This window comes from Mustela lutreola, chromosome 7, assembly GCF_030435805.1.
Source record: "Mustela lutreola isolate mMusLut2 chromosome 7, mMusLut2.pri, whole genome shotgun sequence".
Classification (NCBI taxonomy): domain Eukaryota; kingdom Metazoa; phylum Chordata; class Mammalia; order Carnivora; family Mustelidae; genus Mustela; species Mustela lutreola.
In genome coordinates, this window is record NC_081296.1 from 139,164,214 (window position 1) to 139,180,224 (window position 16,011).

A 16,011-nucleotide genomic window follows, 5' to 3' on the forward strand; every position below is an offset into this window, starting at 1 on the left:
CAGCCCCGCGGTTCCAGCCTTGGCCACCCGCCCTCGCTCCTCGCCTTCCTTCTTCGCGGCGACGCGACCCCCTGCCTGCGCGTGGAGATCCCGGCTGCGGACCCCGACCGGAGACGCCAGGTGGCGGCGGACGCGTGACCGACTGCCTCAGCCTCCCCGAGGCTTCGCTCCGAGAACGAGCCGACGGACTGACTTGGGGGGACGGGCAGCGAAAGGACGGACTGACTTGGGGGGACGGGCAGCGAAAGGACAAGAGCAGGATTCTGGTGTCATTTGTTAATTGTGATCGCGTGAAGCTTGCCTCCCTCGGGCATATTGGGGCGAGTGTCGGCAGCTGTTCTGAGTCCTAGAGCACAGGCAGACACAGCCTAATCCGTATTTATAGAATTGGGGCCCGTGATAGTTGGGAAAATGGCGATGACACTGTTGGAAGACTGGTGCAGAGGGATGGATGTGAACTCCCAGAGAGCCCTGCTGGTCTGGGGGATCCCAGTGAACTGTGATGAGGCTGAAATCGAGGAGACCCTCCAGGCTGCGATGCCTCAGGTGCCCTATCGAGTGCTTGGGAGAATGTTTTGGAGGGAAGAGAATGCGAAAGCAGCCTTGTTAGAGCTCACTGGCGCTGTCGATTACGCCGCGATCCCCAGGGAGATGCCGGGGAAAGGAGGGGTCTGGAAAGTGGTCTTTAAACCCCCGACTTCCGATGCTGAGTTTTTAGAAAGGTTGCACCTCTTCCTGGCGAGAGAGGGGTGGACCGTGCAAGATGTTGCCCGCGTCCTTGGCTTTCAGAACCCCGCTCCCGCCCCAGGCCCAGATATGCCTGCAGAGATGCTAAACTATATTTTGGATAACGTTATTCAGCCTCTTGTTGAGTCCATATGGTACAAGAAGCTGACGCTCTTCTCGGGGAGGGACATCCCGGGGCCCGGGGAGGAGACCTTTGATCCCTGGCTGGAACACACTCATGAGGTTTTAGAGGAGTGGCAGGTGTCTGATTTAGAAAAGAGGCGGCGATTGATGGAGAGTCTTAGAGGCCCTGCCGCTGATGTCATCCGCATCCTCAAGACTAACAACCCTTCCATAACCACTGCCGAATGCCTGAAGGCACTCGAGCAGGTGTTTGGCAGCGTGGAGAGCTCTAGGGATGCGCAGGTCAGATTTCTGAACACTTACCAGAACCCGGGAGAGAAGTTGTCTGCCTATGTCATTCGTCTGGAGCCTCTTCTGCAGAAGGTGGTGGAGAAAGGGGCCATAGATAAGGATAACGTGAACCAGGCCCGCCTGGAACAGGTCATTGCAGGGGCCAACCACAGCGGGGCCATCCGAAGGCAGCTGTGGCTGACGGGGGCTGGGGAAGGGCCTGCCCCTAACCTCTTCCAGCTGCTGGTGCAGATCCGGGAGGAGGAGGCCAAGGAGGAGGAGGAGGAGGCTGAGGTTGCCCTCCTGCAGTTAGGCCTGGAGGGGCACTTCTGAGGCCCTGGAGTGGGGCTGTAGTGCAGATGTAGATCACAGCCGATTTCCTTGTCTCCGTGCTGTCTTACAGGTGTGTCTCTTAGTTGTGAAGACTTCGCCATGTTCTCTTGTTTTGGGGGGGGTGGAGGGAGTCAGGCCTGGGTATTCGGGTAACATTAGTACCGCCTCGCCAGTGAGCACCCTGCCCTGCTCCAAGGGAGTGGTACTGGCTGCAGTGCCAAATACAGACCTGTCCGCAGGAGCTCAGCTGTCCTTGTGGCAAACTTCAGTTGTAAAAAAACATGTGAATTCGTGACATGTCCCATTGAGGCAATTAAATGTGAAATTGCATGTTCAGATGTTCAGCGCAGGGCCTGGCAAACGCGAGAAGTGTTCAGTAAATACAGGAGCTGTTGTTAACTAATACCGTGAATAGTTTTTTGTGTTTACAGTAAATTGCTCCTCATTTACATTAATGGAAAGAAACGTGACTTAATTAGATGCTACTTAGTTATTCAAACAAAGCGAATTTCTTACTTTTCATCTTGAAACATCTGGATCAGTTTAATTGAAGAGTATTCTGAGACTATGGAATGGGGTGTTAGAAAAATACTGCAGTTCTAGAATTATGTAAATCAATTTTTCTCTGTACAAGATACAGATATAAATTGCATGGGGAGGTTAATAAGAACCGGTTACAGTATCTGTTCCCCCATTTCAAATATTTGTCATTGAATAGTAGTTCTTGTTCATGCTGATTCTAAGTGTTCTAAATTTGAAGTTATCAAAATACATGTAAATGAATAAAAGAATTTAAAAAAATTCTGTTGTTTTTCTGACATGTATACAAAATTTCATTGTAATTAAGCTCTATATTCTCTTAGGAAGACTTCCCCATGTCACTAAAACAAACAAACAAACAAACAAACCAGTTACTTTATCTTTAAGCTTTATAGCATACTACGTTAAGTTTAAATTGCAGAACTTTTTAATGTATTCCATTTTTGCACGTTTTCTACCAGGCAAATGTTAGAAGGCTAAATAGATATAAGTAAATATTAACTTATTATACAATGTTAGGAAATCCTGAAATGAGGCTCAGGATGCTATCTAGCAATGCTTTTTCTCCCCTTTTATTTATTTATTTTATTTTTTTTTTAAGATTTTATTTATTTATTTGACAGAGAGAAATCACAAGTAGTCGGAGAGGCAGGCAGAGAGAGAGGGAAGCAGGCTCCCCGCTGAGGAGAGAGCCCAATGCGGGACTCCATCCCAGGACCCTGAGATCATGACCCAAGCCGAAGGCAGCGGCTCAACCCACTGAGCCACCCAGGCGCCCTTTTTCTCCCCTTTTAAATCCCTTTTCAGGTAAAAATGTTTTGCTACAGGAATTCCTCATACCTGTTTAAAATGAATGCTTCATTTATAGCAGTCCTTTTATATGAAAATGGTATAAAGAGGGACAGTTTAAAAACATGTTTGACTGCTGGGACGCCTGGATGGCTCAGTTGGTTAAGCAGCTGCCTTCAGCTCAGGTCATGATCCCAGCGTCATGGGATCGAGTCCCACATCGGGCTCCTTGTTCCGCAGAGAGCCTACTTCTCCCTCTGACTCTGCCTGCCACTCTGTCTGCCTGTGCTTGCTCTCACTCGCTCTCTCTCTGACAAATAAATAAATAAAATCTTTAAAAAAAAAAAAACATGTTTGACTGAAGAGAATCAGTGACTGAAGATGTTTTGTCTTGAGATCCCAATAAATCCAGAAATAGTTACATGAACATAAGAGTTCAGTGGGGTTTTCCCCTAGTAACAAGGCTTTAAAATTATAGCCAATCTATTTAACAATCATAAGGCAAAAAATTATTTATAAAGGCTAATACTGATATACAGTCTACAGATTTTTCTGCATACTCACTTATGTCCTCATCTGCCATGTCAGGTCTGTTCCACGCTCACAGTCTTCTCTCCAGAGATCTCCACATACTTGACCCTCACAACAGATACCGAGTCTTCGCTTCCCCCACCAAACATGGCCTCATTCCTCCACTCCCCAACTCATTCCCATCATCTTGGTGGCATGGCACTGGGTACACACACCCCACTTACTTCTTAGAATCTTATCTGTACACACACAGCCACTCCCACCTCCCCCCCAGCACTCTGTCCCCACCCCCATGCATACACTGCAGTAGTCTCCACCGCAACCATACGTTCCCGTCTCTCCACACATACACACACATGTGCTCCCACTGCCGCTTCACACCAACCGGCCACCACACATATACACACATTCTCACCCACACATACTACATTCATAACAAAAATAATGAGTTCATTTTTTTCACCCAGTGTTGCAGGCATCCTTCTACGTCTGTACATAGGGATACACCTTCTTATAGCTGCAGAGTTGACTAAATTTTAGAAAGAAGGGTTATCACTTAGGATTCTTTTATTATATATAACAATTATATATCTACATATACATACATATATATTTAATACAATACATATAACAGTATACATGTCAGGATTCTAGACATCCACCCTTTAGTCTAGAAAATAATGAACTAAAAGTAATCAGCTGTTTCTAATCTGAATTAAAGTTTTCTCTTTATAGGCTCAGAGACTAAAATCTGCTTTTTAAAGGAGGACAGCAGCAAGAAACATCCTTAAAACCAAAAAACTGTGGAATAAAGAAGTAGAAACTGCACTACAGTACCATTCTGAGACCAAAATTATATTCAGCTGATAGTGCAGAATACGTGCTGAGACAGCATATAATGTTACGGCCATTCCATATGGAAATTCCGCAGGGAAATGCTACGCTCTTCCCTACTTCTTGTGTATCACAAAGGGGCTGGCCAATGTCAGGTTATCCCAGACCACACATCAGGGGCCTGTTAACCAATCTTAACCTCCCATACCACTAGTGAGGAGAAGACTAGGACTTGTCATGTGCAGTAGTAACTTGCTCTCTTGGGAAGCACTCTTTCCAGGATACTAATCATTGAAACGGTGCCCAGAGAACTTATGGTGAAGACTTAGAAAACTGGGACAGGAGACTGTCCTATAGGGAGAAAAAAAAAGCATAAAGAAATGAGTCAATCTCTCCCCCGCTTCTCTCATGCACACGCACATAAGCTCTGTGGAATGTTTGACCAAAGACCAAATTTCTTCAGAATTGAATGTCATTGGAAGTTGTTGCTCTGTACTAGCTAAAAGTAATGGGTCATATAACCAAAAAAGATACAAATTATTTTTTTTTATAAAATAACACAATTTATTACTATTTTAAAACATGTCTCACAAAATAACATTCGGAAACTCAACATTTCTAAATAATTTAACACAATAAGTTTAGTCATAAAGTCATGCTACAAAATTCCTGCATATAAAAGATTATTACCAAAGTATTAATAGATGTTAAAATGTTCTTCAGAATGGAGTTGGTTCTAGAAGCCAAAGATTCTGGAATGATGCTCGTTATCACAACTGACACCCTGGGAGAAGTAGCTAGCTGTATGCGTATTCTCCATAGCTACTGACTCGCCAGTCCTGACGGAACTGATCCCTCTAGGCGACAGCACCTCAGAGGCAGGTACCCTGTGACAGATCCAAGAAGCAAAGAACTTCCCACCCTTGTAACATGAGCCACAACTTAATTTAACCAACATCTAAATTAATTTTGCAAATCTAGATGTGGGAAAGATAACTCATGAAGTTTCTATTCTGAGAGGATTCTACTTGACACATTCCCCAGAGGGACGACTGTCAATGTAGCGGATGTGGAAGATGACACCAACAAGGGACACAGGGAAATCCTGACTCTGATTATGTCAACAGACAACTACTGCGCAGGTGGGCTTAGAACAAGCAAGGATGAAGTTGGATTCTCCAATACCCACGTGCAGGCTAGGTATTTACCTATCTGCCCTTTGGGAGTACTTTCCACCAACATCCAGTTTATAATTTTAAAGTGCAAATCTACTGCAAAATAGTTCATTCTCCCCCACTCCCTTGTTAAATTTGCTGGATCAGAATTTGGTTGGCTGGTTCCCCTCTATTTTAGCCCAATATGGGAAATTTACTAGAATCCAGTTATGACTTCTCCAAGTGGCAAGAGAAAATTTTTCTTAGTTTAGGAAAAAAGTAAGACTCTGTCTCGGTTTTTTCTTTCAGTTTTCTTCCTTTGTAGTCATTAGCTTATAAAAAGGCAGGGATAGAGATTTAGATGTGGGATTTCTGAAAGTTTAGTGATTTTTTTTTTAAACACACCCCCCCTTTTTTTTTATTGCGCCTATTTTATGGTTTTACAAAAACAAAAACCAAAACCTCATGCTGGAGTGAAGATAAAGGAATATGGTCAAGTTAGCTGTGACGGAAGCACTAAATCCATTACACTGAATCTTGCTTTATATTTAATTTTTCACAGCCCCTTTAAGCAGCCTAAATAAAGAAAATGTGTGTCAAAGGAATAAATTTCAGTTAAAGAATAACTTTCAGTTCAGAAATTAGTTTCCTCCCTTTACCAATACTTACAAAGTAAGGTCTTCACAAATTGACAGACTGTGGTCAGAGAGACACTAACTACTCATATAATCGATACTTTGACACTCCTCTCCCCACACACACATCAATTTTTAAAAGTTAATGATTAAATCCAAACTTTCTAGACCCTACACTTCTTCCATTTAATCTTAAGAAAAACCCAGGTAGAAGATTCTGGGTCAGAGAGATAAACAATCTTCCATTCCACTTACACATCACCGATTTTGAGAATAAATCAACAGTTAAGATTCATTTCTTATTCCTTGTTACTCTACTTCAGACCACTGGTAAAAGGTATAAGAAGAAGTGTCTATTCAAGCCAAAATTTCTTTTTCCTCACAAGAACCACATTTAAGTATCTTATAACTATACCGAGTTAGTGACCATCATGATCAGACATTCCTCTGATCACATTCAAAACTGGTGTCTACAGTATTTAATGACTGCTACAGTCTGGAAAATTCTATGCATTAGTGGACAATGAAGGAACATTTAAAGAATGAACACTTAAAGAATGATCCATTTTCTAAAAGCACACTCAGAAAGTTCAACTTTAGAGATAAAGAAAAATCTACCATAAAGTTGAGTTCTGTTAGAGTGATAGAGAGGTAGGTTAATAATTACTGTCCTAAGAAAAGCAAGAGTGCTAAGAAATAGAAGTTGAGACCCTGCTGAAAAATATAAGCTGAACCTTCCAGCCCTGAGTTTCTAGTGTTATATGAAAATTATTAAAATGACCATTACCAAATAGAAAAACACCAAGGACCATTTTCGTTCCACCCATGATTATTAAATATGGCACCTTCTCACATATAATAACTGAGGTGGCATATATGACAATGGAGTGAAAATAATGCACCCTGGACAAAAGGAATGTTAGTATAAAGCACTGGTTCTTCACCAGGGGCAGATTTGCTCCTATGCCCCTGCCAGAAGGGACAGATGGTAATGTCTGAAGACATTTGTGGTTGTTACAACTAAGCAGGGGGTACTGCTGGCATCTAGTGAGGAGAAGCCAGATATGTTGTTAAACATCCTGTAATACACAGGACAATATCATCCAACCCAACGTGTTAATAGGGCCAAGACTGAGAAACTCTGATTTAAAGGAATAAAATCCCATGAACAGAGAACACAAAAACCTTTCAAGGTCTTGACCAGGTAATATACCCATAAGCTTAGAGTTAGGGAACACAGAAAAGTTGAATTCTTTGTAGACTAAAATCAAGTTACCTGTGAAAAGTTAAAATACTGAACTGATTTTAGAGCTCTACCATCATTATGAGAATAGAAGAAATTTAAATGAGCCACTAAAATGGCATAATGCTTTAAACCAGGAGCACAGAGAAAAGCCATTCCAAGTAGGTCAAGTATATAATCCATAAACCAAAGGGATTTAGTATCCGCTAAATTTTCCAGTAAAGGATGATTTAAGGAATGATTGGAGAGAATGTTCAGAACGTACTCATACATCCTATCTTCCATTTTCTAATGGCATGGATTCTGATTTTAACTCCATGAAATGGATGCATAGAAGTCATTCAAATATTTGCTGAAACTAAATATTAATTTTGTGTGAAATGGACACAGAAAAGCACCTTTCATTTCTTTGAGAACTATCAGTGATTAAAGACATTAAGAAACAAGGAGAAGCTGAGAAAATTAGTTTCCATATTATAAAATTCAGAAAACCACACACCAACACTGTAAGCTATTTTACAGATTCAATATAAAGTCATCCCTTCCCATTACATTCACTTCCAGAGTAACTTTTGAAAATATATCCATAAATTGTAAAATGGCTTCAAGCTTGCCTACTGGGTGAAGTGTGAACTACAACTGAACTACAACCGAAGAAGATCGTCTTCCCTCCTAGTTTGGGGGACTTAAACATCACCACGGGGAATACTCATTGTCTACAGTTCACAAAAGAAGTACCCAAAGGCTTTGAATGTATAAGCCAGAGTAAAGATTTCTTCCTATCAGATTATGAGGAAGAACAAAAAGGAAGCTAAAAAAAGTGTTGGACTCATTTTTCCTCTTGCTGTTTATACTTAGTATTGATTGTCAAAGCAGTGGTCCCTTTAGATCAGAGTGACTCAGAGAACTCATGTAATTCCCACTTAATGATAGCTGAAATTTTCTGAAAGCTAGGACTATGCAATCACTTTTTAAAAAAATGACTCTCCCCTCTGACTGATTTTACACAAGTAAATGGGGAAGTAAGAATCAGTCTCTGGTTGAGGGACTTTAGGCACAATTTGGCAGAGCGTCTCTGACTTCTTTTCTGCAATCTGTGATTCAGTCATGACTTGCTATGAACTTCCTCTGGTTACTGACTACTGACTACTATACCTGGTACTTTCCAAAAAGATTTTTTTTTTCCTTACAATTTCTAAGCTCTGTATCCAACTATTGCTTTGCAATTTTGAGGTTAAGTCACCTACCATGCTTCATAGAGAAGGCAATCTTCAAAAATGTTGCCATTTGTCTGGGATCCCATAATGAAATACCTCTTCTCTTTTCCCTCCATAATCACTTACATAATTCATTTTAAGAGCTGTCTAACTTAGAAACACTCTAAAAATATATTTTGAGATTCTAAATTTAATCTACTGAAAGGTATCAGATGCAGTCTTTTAGGCTCTATATTCTAATTTATAGCAACCACTTCTCCCAACATGAGGGTCAACAGAACAGAGTTATTGGAGAAAATTTTGATATATATGAATAGCCAACATTTACACTAGGAATTCAAATATAACTACTGTTTACATATATTCCCTTATATAACATATAAGGGACTATAAACCAAAAAGTGTGCCTAAAGTCAGGTCCACATGAATAACATGACCACAGCAGTGGTCAAAGGAATGATCATGGCCGTCATTTTCACCACTGACCCGGACCACAGCATGACTGACTGTGCACAGTGACTCAAGTGGCCAGGCATGCAAACACAAGCTAAATTCCAGTTGACAATGCATATGTTTTTTAGAAAAACAAGTAAGTAAATATAACATGGGCTATAAGGCCTCCAAGATATTAATTTTTCCTTTTTCACCACAGCTTTTCCAACTGGGCTTTGGGAGTCTTTGTTCTAGGACTGCTTTGTATTTCTTCTAAGAGGAACCCCTCCTGTCACTGTGGTGCCTTCTGAACCAAAGGCATAACACATTTGTGCTTCTGAGTCATAAGGACATGGACCTTCAGGAAAGATGGTCTACAGATTCAAAAGTTAAGTATCTATATTTAAATGCCTGGTCTGAAAAAAAAAAAAAAAAACCTAAACAAGCTGAATAAAGAACAGTATTTGTTGTTCTTTGTTGTTAAAAATGACTGGTCTATAAAAGTTTTGTAGATGGGGCCACATAAGTACATAACTGGGACTGAAGACAAAAAACTGAGAATTTGAGTTTCTAAAAAAAGTACTAGGATGTATGAAGTTGGTGTTACCATTTGGGGGGAGAAACAATAGGTTTAAAAAAAAGATAGGAATGAGAGATTTGTTTTATCTGAAGAACCTTTTGCCCCACACAGAATCTTTAAAATAGACAATTATACAAAACTTATCTATTGTTCTTATGACATTTAAATAAGTTAACACAAAGCAGAAAACGTGGTGTTAGTTATCTTCTTCCTCATCCTCTTTAATTACTGGGGTACCTAAAATGAAAAAGAAAATTATTTCTGGTCATTCTCAAAAGACTGTTAAAATTCTAAATGAAAATATTTTCCTATTAACTTGAGAAGCTATGAGATGCTAGGAAGTGTGCCATAATAAAAATAATTTCATAAAATAATCTTAATTTCAAATTATCCAAAAAGCCCCTCAGGGAAATTCTCAAATGGATTAATATAAGTACTTATGAATACGGCTCCCCAAATACGGAGTTGCACATGAAATGGTTACAGGCGCCAGGCAGAAAAATAAAGCCTGATCCACAGTAAAAACTTTGTATGTTAAACACAAAGAAATATTCTTCATTTTTCACAATAAAAATACAATCCCAGTGTTGCCAGAAATCTGAATTTTTATATTATTCTCCCAAATATTAAACAATAGGGACAAATTTGGGGGCGGGGGCACATCTGCAGGCTGTCACTGGGCCACCCATCTCTGAGCACTGGCATTTGAAGCCTGCCCACAATTTGACCTCGATCCACTGTTCTGCCTTAACTCCTCAGACAGTCACCTTCTGCACCAGCTAAACTGATCAATTCACCGTCTCCCAAACTCACCGTGCACACTCTTACCCCTGGAGCCTTGTTCGACAGAGTTCCTCCATTTTGGAATGTCCCACAACTCGCCTTCCATCTAAACCCCACCCTTAGTAAGAAACCAATCCACTGCCTCTTCCTCTGTGATCCTTCCGTACACAACATTTATGTTGTTTATGTTAGCAAGCAGAGTTTCATCCCTCTGCACTCCCCACAGCATCTTTTTGCAGGAGGAGAGTGAACGTATTATTGGAGTATAACATCCAAAGTACAAAAATTACAGATCAATAAATATACACAAAGTGAACACATCTGGTAATCAGCACCAGATTAGGTAGAAAACATTATTAGAACCGCCAAAACTTCCTCAGGTCCCCTTCCATTCACTATCCCCCACAAAAGGCTTATTCTATCCTAATGTCCAACACCACAGGTTATTTTGCCTGTTTTTGAAATTGATATGAACAGGATGGCATAATATACATTCTGTGTCTGGCTTCTGTTACTCGACATTATGTTTGCATGACCCATCTATACTGTGTGAAATTTGTAGTTCATTCTTTCTTATTGCTGTTTAATATTACATTGTATGAATATGTCATAATTTATTCTATTGTTGATGGGCATTTGGGTTGTTTCCAATTGATAGCTATTAAAATAGTTCTGCTATGAACATTCTCATACACGTCATTTGGTAAACATATATATCCTTTTCTCTTGGGTATATAGCTAGGAGGAAAAGTGGGGTCATAACGGATATGTATGTAGAGCTTTCATAGATAATGCCAGTTTTCCAAAGTGGTTATACCAAGTTACATCACCATCTGGCAAGGTCTGAGAGTTCTAGTTCTCCATGTCCCACTAATATTTGGCATTATTCTTTTCATTTTAGCTTTTTAAGATTCCCCAGTTCTGCTTATAAGCAACAGAAGAGAAGCAAAAGTAGGCAAATGAGCAGCTGTAGCTATCTCTGTTCTGGTCTATTCTACTAGGGTAGACTAAGCTGGTTCTCCTAGGGGCTGTTTGGATTGGCTTGAGGTCAATACTTGGTCCAAAAGCCTACAATGTGGCTTGGTCTATTCAAGGTCTACATGGGGGGTTCTGTTCCATTTTTAAGGGAAGGGTTTTATTTCCTGTAGGCAACCCTGAAAGAAGACAAATGACTTTAAATGGTTTCTAGAATCCAACCAAAGGTGAACGTTAAAAAGCTAAAGTTCAGGGGCGCCTGGGTGGCTCAGTGGGTTAAAGCCTCTGCCTTTGGCTCAGGTCACGATCTCAGGGTCCTGGGATCGAGCCCAGTATCAGGCTCTCTGCTCGGCAGGGAGCCTGCTTCCTCCTCTCTCTCTCTCTCTGCCTGCCTCTCTGCCTACTTGTGATTTCTCTGTCAAATAAATTTTTAAAAATCTTTAAAAAAAAGACAATAGGGCAAATATGTATTTGGTACATGGGATGATGATGATGATGATTACGTAGTTGGATATTGCTTATTTGTTTCTTCTAAATATTTTTCTTTCTCTCCATTCAATCAGGTAGCCTAGTTGGCTCTGGATCACTGCTACAGGGGCATGTGGAAAGTAGAGAAAGACCATCAGATTTACCGGCTTTTGTCTTTGAAAGGCCTAAGAAGATTCCTGGAAGACAGTTTGTGAGAAGATGCAGAATGATGTGGAAATAAAGGAGGGGGGCTAGTGATTCTCTTTAGATTAGAAAGGTTATTTCCCTGGGCTGGCAGAAAGAGAGAAGTCTGTGGATTCTGGAACAGTTGGGATCCTTGCCTGACTTCCTGGGAGGAGGTAAGATCCAGAGAAGTCTGGGATTATTATCATTTCCAGTTTTTAGCTTATAAAAGAAAAAGATTTGGTGAAATTAATTAACTAGGGATGCCTGGGTGGCTCAGTTGGTTAAGCAGCTGCCTTCAGCTCAGGTCATGATTCCAGCGTCCTGGGATCGAGTCCCACATCAGGCTCCTTGCTCCGCAGGGAGCCTGCTTCTCCTTCTGACTCTGCCTGCCACTCTGTCTGCCTGTGCTCACTCTCGCTCACTCTCTCTCTGACAAATAAATAAATAAAATCTTTAAAAAAAAGAAAAGAAAAGAAAAGAAATTAATTAACTAGCACGATGACGAAAAAGCTATTAAGTGGGAGAAATGGAACTTGAACCCAATCAGTCAGGGATAGCTACAAACATTGACACCTATCTTAAATATTGGTTAACTAAAATGAGAGGATGGGGGTAGAGCGAAAACTACAATTTGGGTCCAGCTGTGAAAAAGCGACTGCTTACCATTTATGTCTAGTTATCCTGCAAAATAATACCTGCTTTGAGAACAAGACCAGCTTTCTTGAAAGTTTCTGGTCTAGGGATGACCTTATACCAGTCTTAGTATGCTAGAAGGTGTTCATCTCACCCTGGCTCGACCCTGGACGGTAAAATTTCCTATGGAATGAAATGGCTTTGGAGATTAGGAACAAGCTATTTCTTTTTTAGTTTTGTTCCTTTTCATTATTCCACGTCACAAATTCAATCCCTATACCCAAAAAACATTGTCCCAACCTCGCCCAGAGTCACTCACCATCCAGCTTTTTCAGTTTGGGAACTCTCTTGGTGGCCTCTTCAACCCAGTTTCCATCAGCAGAATGTTTCTCTTCCAGGGGATTGCCTACAAACACCAGGTCTTCCAGACATGGCAATTCTGCCAGCTTTACAAATTCAGCTACAAGTACAAGGAACACATTCCATATTAAAATGCCAAGTTGTCCTGTTACAATTTTGGGGGTTGAACTCGAGTATGTGTTTGTGACTATTCAGAACCCTCAGTGTGTGACAAATCGTTCAGAATGATTTGTTGGTTAAGATTTTGAAGAAAGTAAGGGAAGTTATATCATATGAAGTCATTCTCTGAAGACATTATTGAAAGGGAAGGAAAAAGAAGACATACCTCTTCTATCTTTACCCTAACCTAAGGATGGGGTAAGAAAAGGAGATGAGGTTCAGAATCACAAAGACAGTAGCAGGTCTTCTCTATGCTGTACAGTGTGGGTTAAGTCAAACTGCTTTTGTCTCTACCCATTCCCTCATCTTCGAGTTCTTTTTTTTTAAAGATTTATTTATTTTTATTTGAGGAACGCTTGGGTGGCTCAGTGGGTTAAAGCCTCTGCCTTCGGCTCAGGTCATGATCCTAAGGTCCTGGAATCGAGCCCCGCATTGGGCTCTCTGCTCAGCAGGAAGCCTGCTTCCCCCTCTCTCTCTCTGCCTGCCTCTCTGCCTACTTGTGATCTCTGTCTGTCAAATCAAAATAAATAAATAAATAAATAATTTTAAAAATTAAAAAAAATATTCATTTATTTGAGTGTGTGAGAGGGAGCAGAGGGAGAGGGAGACAGAGAATCTCAAGCAGACTCTCCTTTGAGCGTAGAGCCTGATGTGGGGTTCAAACCCACGACCCCGGGATTGGAAGTTTAACCAACTGAGCCACCCAGCCACCCCTCATCTTTGAATTATTCTTTTTAAGATTTATTTATTTATTTTATATAGAGAGAGAGTGAGTGGAGGGGCAGAGGGAGAGGGAGACAGTCTGAAAGAGACTCCCTGCTGAGCACAGACCCTGCAGGGCTTGATCTCACAACCATGAGATCACAACCTGAGCTGAAACCAAGACTCCAGAGCTTAACTGAACAAGCCATCCAAGTACCCCTCATCTTTGAATTTTCAAGGCACTGCATTCACACACCTATGGAAGAACTCATTACAGTTTTATAATTATTAACTTATAATAACTATAAGCTGTAATAGCTATAATAGCTATAATATAAGAGCCTGGCACAGTCCATAACACTGAACAGGGCTTTAGTAAATGCTGAATGAATAATACACTGTAAGAAAACAAAGTCAGGGCGCCTGGGTGGCTCAGTAGGTTAAAGCCTCTGCCTTCAGCTCAGGTCATGGTCCCAGGATCCTGGGATCAAGCCCCGCATCGGGCTCTCTGCTCAGCAGGGAGCCTGCTTCTCTGCCTGACTCTCTGCCTACTTGTGATCTCTGTCAAATAAATAAATAAAATCTTTAAAAGAAAAAAGAAAACAACAACAAAAAAAGAAAACGAAGTCATATAGATGGCAAATACATCTTCCATCCAAGAATTATTAAATTTATACTGATTCCATTCAAAAGTTAGGAAAGAAAGACTTTATTTAAGATTATTGCAAGATGCCTGAGTGGCTCAGTTGGTTATGTGGCTGCCTTTGGCTCAGGTCATGATTGCAGGGTCCTGGGATTGAGCCCTGCATCAGGTTCCCTGCTCAGTGGAGAGCCTGCTTCTCCCTCTCCCTATGCATGCTGCTCCCTCTGCTTGTGCTCTCTCTCTCTGTGTCAAATAAATAAAATCTTTTAAAAAATTAAAAAAAAAATCTGATTCCATTCAGCTTTTGGACAATAATTTTTTTCCATGATGAATAGGACCAGGATCTATTCAATTATAATCACTTTAAGTAAATATTTAAATGTAAATTTTACGCATTCAGCTGAAAGGCTGGAACCCTGTGTGCATTTAAAGAAATGTCCCCATTTTGCTTCTTGTTCTCTATTTGGGCGATTTTCCATAAATAGGAGGTAGAAGAGCCAATGAAGAGCCAGCTTCAGCTTACCCCAGTCTTTTACGAGGTTATTAGACATGTAGAGAATCTTCAATTTCTTCATTACATGGATCCCTTTCAACTTCTCAATAAAATTGTAGGAGATCCATAGTTCTTCTAATGTGTCCCCTACTGCTTCCTGAAAAAGAAAGCAATTTGGTTTACAAGCTTATTTTTAAACATCAAGCTTTTAAAAAAAACTTTTCCTCTGTCCCCTTTCTTATAAACAAAGGGGACAGAGGAAAAGTTTTTTTACTTTTCCTCTGACAATGGCCTTCAGAGTGAACTGAAACACACCTGGCCACTAGCAGGAGAGCTGAAGGCAATGTGCAAGTTATTTTCTCATTAAAAAGGCAAGTACAACATTTTCTTCCTCTCCTCAAACTGATCTAAGAATAGCTACTGAAATATCAAAAGGGGAAATAACAGCAATATTTTATCACTTTTATTGAACTGTATAGATTTCAAATTATTTCCCTGTACATTTTATTATTTGATCCTTATAACATTTAAGATAGGCAAAGCAGGTTACTTGATTTCTATTATAGAGAGCTTAAAGGCATTTTCTAAGATCACAATGTTATTAAATAATAAAGCTAGGTCTAAATTTCAGGGTTTTTTTGTTTCAGTATTTACTACATAAACTTTCAAACACAAGAAGTTGGAAGAATCTTACAACAAAGGGCACCTGGGTGGATCAGTGGGTTAAGCTGCTGCCAGGTCATGATCTCAGGGTCCTGGGATCGAGTTCCGCATCGGGCTCTCTGCTCAGCAGGGAGCCTGCTTCCTCCTCTCTCTCTCTTTGCCTGCCTCTCTGCCTACTTGTGATCTCTCTCTGTCAAATAAATAAATAAAATCTTTAAAAAAAAAAAAAAAGAATCTTACAACAATTATCTATGCATCTACGACCCAGACTCTACCATTAATATTCTACTATCCCTTTCTTATCACATATCTGTCCATCTAACCATCCACTATCCATTAATTCCTCTTCCTTTATTTATATAAAATAATCAAAATTTATTTTATTATTTTTCTTCTTATTTTGATGTATAAAATTCAGCTTAAAACCCACAGGCTTTCCATTATGGTATAAAGATCACACTGGATCTCAAATTCTAGATTAATCAATGGTGGTACAAAGACTCTTCCTTCCTTTATAG

General features: G+C 40.4%; 2 protein-coding genes across 4 annotated transcripts in view; one reads left to right on the top strand and one right to left on the bottom strand.

Annotated features, from left to right (window-relative positions):
- Positions 1 to 404: 404 nt before the first annotated feature.
- Positions 405 to 2,278, top strand: PNMA1 (PNMA family member 1). Its single transcript, XM_059182863.1, has one exon. The coding sequence runs from the start codon at positions 412 to 414 to the stop codon at positions 1,471 to 1,473; it is 1,062 nt and encodes a 353-aa protein (XP_059038846.1). The 5' UTR covers positions 405 to 411; the 3' UTR covers positions 1,474 to 2,278.
- A 1,604-nt stretch (positions 2,279 to 3,882) lies between these two features.
- DNAL1 (dynein axonemal light chain 1) overlaps positions 3,883 to 16,011 on the bottom strand; it is a 74,536-nt gene continuing 62,407 nt past the window's right edge. For all 3 annotated transcript variants that reach the window (XM_059182872.1, XM_059182871.1, XM_059182870.1), the window contains exons 6-8: positions 14,861 to 14,987; positions 12,793 to 12,933; positions 3,883 to 9,665 (exon numbers count right to left, since the gene is read on the bottom strand). In XM_059182872.1, coding sequence (XP_059038855.1) covers positions 9,625 to 9,665; positions 12,793 to 12,933; positions 14,861 to 14,987 — 309 coding nt within the window. In that variant the 3' untranslated portion in view covers positions 3,883 to 9,624. The remainder of the gene's footprint in view (positions 9,666 to 12,792; positions 12,934 to 14,860; positions 14,988 to 16,011) is intronic.

Bases quoted from the DNA above. Each gene is read 5' to 3' on its own strand.
- PNMA1 (XM_059182863.1), top strand. From the start codon at position 412: ATGGCGATGACACTGTTGGAAGACTGGTGCAGAGGGATGGATGTGAAC.